The sequence below is a fragment of the Cervus elaphus genome, chromosome 18 (assembly GCF_910594005.1).
Source record: "Cervus elaphus chromosome 18, mCerEla1.1, whole genome shotgun sequence".
Taxonomy (NCBI): Eukaryota; Metazoa; Chordata; class Mammalia; order Artiodactyla; family Cervidae; genus Cervus; species Cervus elaphus.
Window position 1 is genome coordinate 40914248 of NC_057832.1, and position 3394 is coordinate 40917641.

General features: G+C 38.7%; 1 protein-coding gene across 5 annotated transcripts in view; it reads left to right on the forward strand.

Moving 5' to 3' along the window:
• KLHL7 (kelch like family member 7) overlaps positions 1-3394 on the forward strand; it is a 55101-nt gene that overhangs the window by 49118 nt on the left and 2589 nt on the right. For all 5 annotated transcript variants that reach the window (XM_043871581.1, XM_043871583.1, XM_043871584.1 and 2 more), the window contains one exon: positions 3194-3291. In XM_043871581.1, coding sequence (XP_043727516.1) covers positions 3194-3291 — 98 coding nt within the window. The remainder of the gene's footprint in view (positions 1-3193; positions 3292-3394) is intronic.

Here is a 3394-nt window from a genome sequence, read left to right on the forward strand (position 1 = left end):
TAAAGTATGTTTGGATTCACATTTATTAAATAAAATTATTCTTAATCAACTGGGAAGTAAACTCCTTTTAAAAAAGCAAAATATAAAGAAATAAATGGTTAGCCAGTTTTCCTGATCTTGTTAATGATGGAACCCATCCAGTACAGCCAAAGGAAATGTGCTGGTTACTGAATAGTGGGAGTGGTGGAAAGTATAGTGTAATTGACTAATGAGAAAATGAACACAGGTGATACTCCAGTCAGACCTTTTATTAATAATCAGAAACATACATAGACCTTTAATAAGAAAATTCACTTGTTCATTTGAAAGGATTGTTCTTCCTTTACCAGAAAAAGTTATTGGGTAGATATGTTCAACTTAAATGTTATGCCAAAGAACTGCACCAAAACTCTTGTGCTCAATGTTTGTATTTAGAAAATACTGCCGGGCTACAGAACATACAAGCCTTCTACTCTAGCTATCGCTTTTTTTAAGTTAAGAGTAAATATTTAATTATGAAATATGATTGTCATTTGCAGCTGCTTATTTGTGCTTCCCACCTACTTTTCAAGGATTTAAGGAAGCAAAACCATTAACTCTTTTCCCAGACAAAAGTGCAGTTGCAATTGTTCTTTTCTCATTTTTTGCTCTACTACTGTCCCGTGTTAGGAACAGAATTGAAAGAAGCTTATCTTGAAACTTGGGGCTTCCTTAGTAGCTCACACAGTAAAGAATCTGCCTGCAATTTAAGAGACCCGGGTTTGATCCCTGGGTTGGGAAGATCCCCTGGAGAATGGAATGGCAACCCACTCCAGTATTCTTGCCTGGGAAATCCCATGGACAGAGGAGCCTGGAGGGCTACAGTCCATGAGGTCATAAAGAGTTGGACATGACTGAGCAATTAGCACTTCTATCTTAAAACTTATCTTTTGCTAAACTGTTGAGACTAGGAAATCTCTTGAGATCATCAAACTTAATACTTCTCAATGTTTTTAAAAAATGTACCTTTGTACTGGCCAGGGCTCACTGGGGATACCCCTTATTGTAATCTACCGTCCATCCAGCCAGTTAGCTATCCAGCCCCTCTTGTCCTAAACAGTAGGAGCAGGGTGTATACAGACGGTCCTCCCTCCTGTATCAGTCTCCACTTTGCCTCCCATAGATTCTATACTCAGAAAGCATACAGGTGGAAAACTGTAATCTCGTTCACTCTGCTGCCTAATTATTGTTTCATTTCTTAAAAAGGTCTTAAAAGTAGAACCCATACCATATAAACTCCAGGCTTCTAAATTTTGAGATCTGTATTCAGGCAGTATCAGTGTAAATCAATATATTCTTGTTCATAGTAGCGGGGGAAAAGTATAAAGGAATCTACAACATCAATATTTTTTTTTTAAAAACTAGGTGAATATAATCAGTTTGGGGAATATTTTTAAACTTACACAACTTAGCATTTCTTTTGTATGTACTGAGCTTATGTATTAAATTTGAATTCTGTATATTTTCTATTACATTTAAATTCCCTAAATTTTCCTAAGTGAAAAGCTAGTGTAAATTCTCTTATTTTATATCATAAAGAAGGGGTATGTGTATTGAGTTCTTCCCAGTCAGATACTCTGTTTAATGCACTTTGACAGCTCCCTGAGTACAGAGCCTGTCAGAGGTCGAGTACAGGCTCTCCCACTTCTGAGTTGTACGCTGACCTTTTCCCCTGGGGGGTCCTGTGTGTTTATCCTGAAAAATGGAAGGTCTTTAACCAAATGCTCAGAAAATGAGAATAGTGACTGTCAGAACTATTTTTAAAATAAACCAGAAGTATGTAAACATAAGGCTACAAGAGTTGTTGATATTTCAGAGTTCTTCATTATGCTCTAAAAAGAAGAGTTATAAATAACCATGTTAGAGAGTTATACTTATGCCAGATATCCCCCCCTCCTTCTTTTTTTTTGTGTGTGTGTGGTTGTCTGGAGCCTTTTGATTTCTATCACCCATTAAGAGCACCACCTGCACAATCACAGGTGTCAGTTATATGTCTGGGAGTTTAGGCAAAAAGAGAGACTGAATCTCATAGAAAAAGTAACAAAATTGTGTGTTTAAAGCTACCTGTGAATTATTCTCTGACATATGTCCACATTATATTCTCAATCTCATTCTTTATAATAGAGCCTGTGAACACAGCAATGTGCTCAGTTCAGTCACTCAGTCGTGTCCGACTCTTTGTGACCCCATGAATCGCAGCATGCCAAGCCTCCCTGTCCATCACCAACTCCCAGAGTCTACTCAAACCCATGTCCATCGAGTCGGTGATGCCATCCAGTCATCTCATCCTCTGTCGTCCCCTTCTCCTCCTGCCTTCAATCTTTCCCAGCATCAGGGTCTTTTCCAATGAGTCAACTTTTCGCATGAGGTGGCCAAAGTATTGGAGTTTGAGCTTTAGCATCAGTCCTTGCAATGAACACCCAGGACTGATCTCCTTTAGGATGGACTGGTTGGATGTCCTTGCAGTCCAAGGGACTCTCAAGAGTCTTCTCCAACACCACAGTTCAAAAGCATCAATTCTTTGGCACTCAGCTTTCTTCACAGTTCAACTCTCACATCCATACATGACTACTGGAAAAACCATAGCCTTGACTAAATGGACCTTTGTTGGCAAAGTAATGTCTCTGCTTTTTAATATGCTATCTAAGTTGGTCATAACTTTCCTTCCAAGGAGTAAGTGTCTTTTAATTTCATGGCTGCAATCACCATCTGCAGTGATTTTGGAGCCCCCCAAAATAAAGTCTCTCACTGTTTCCATTGTTTCCCCATCTATTTGCCATGAAGTGATGGGACTGGATGCCATGATCTTAGTTTTCTGAATGTTGAGCTTGAAGCCAACTTTTTCACTCTCCTCTTTCATCAAGAGGCTTTTTTGTTCTTCTTCACTTTCTGCCATAAGGGTGGTGTCATCTGCATATCTGAGGTTATTAATATTTCTCCCAGCAATCTTGATCCCAGCTTGTGCTTCTTCCAGCCCAGCGTTTCTCATGATGTACTCTGCACATAAGTTAAATAAGCAGGGTGACAATATACAGCCTTGACATACTCCTTTTCCTATTTGGAACCAGTCTGTTGTTCCATGTCCAGTTCTAACTGTTGCTTCCTAACCTGCATACAGAGTTCTCAAGAGGCACTTTGTAAACACTCTCTAAACACTTTCCTTAATTTTTTTCAGGTGGACTGAGCTGTGTCCAATGATTGAAGCCAGAAAGAATCATGGGCTGGTATTTGTAAAAGACAAGATATTTGCTGTGGGTGGTCAGAATGGCTTAGGTATGTGATGTTAATTCACTGTTCAACATTATCAGTGAATATGCTGATATTTCCTTATCCTAAATTATAAAAATGTTTCTTGAGATCTTGATACAAGCATTAA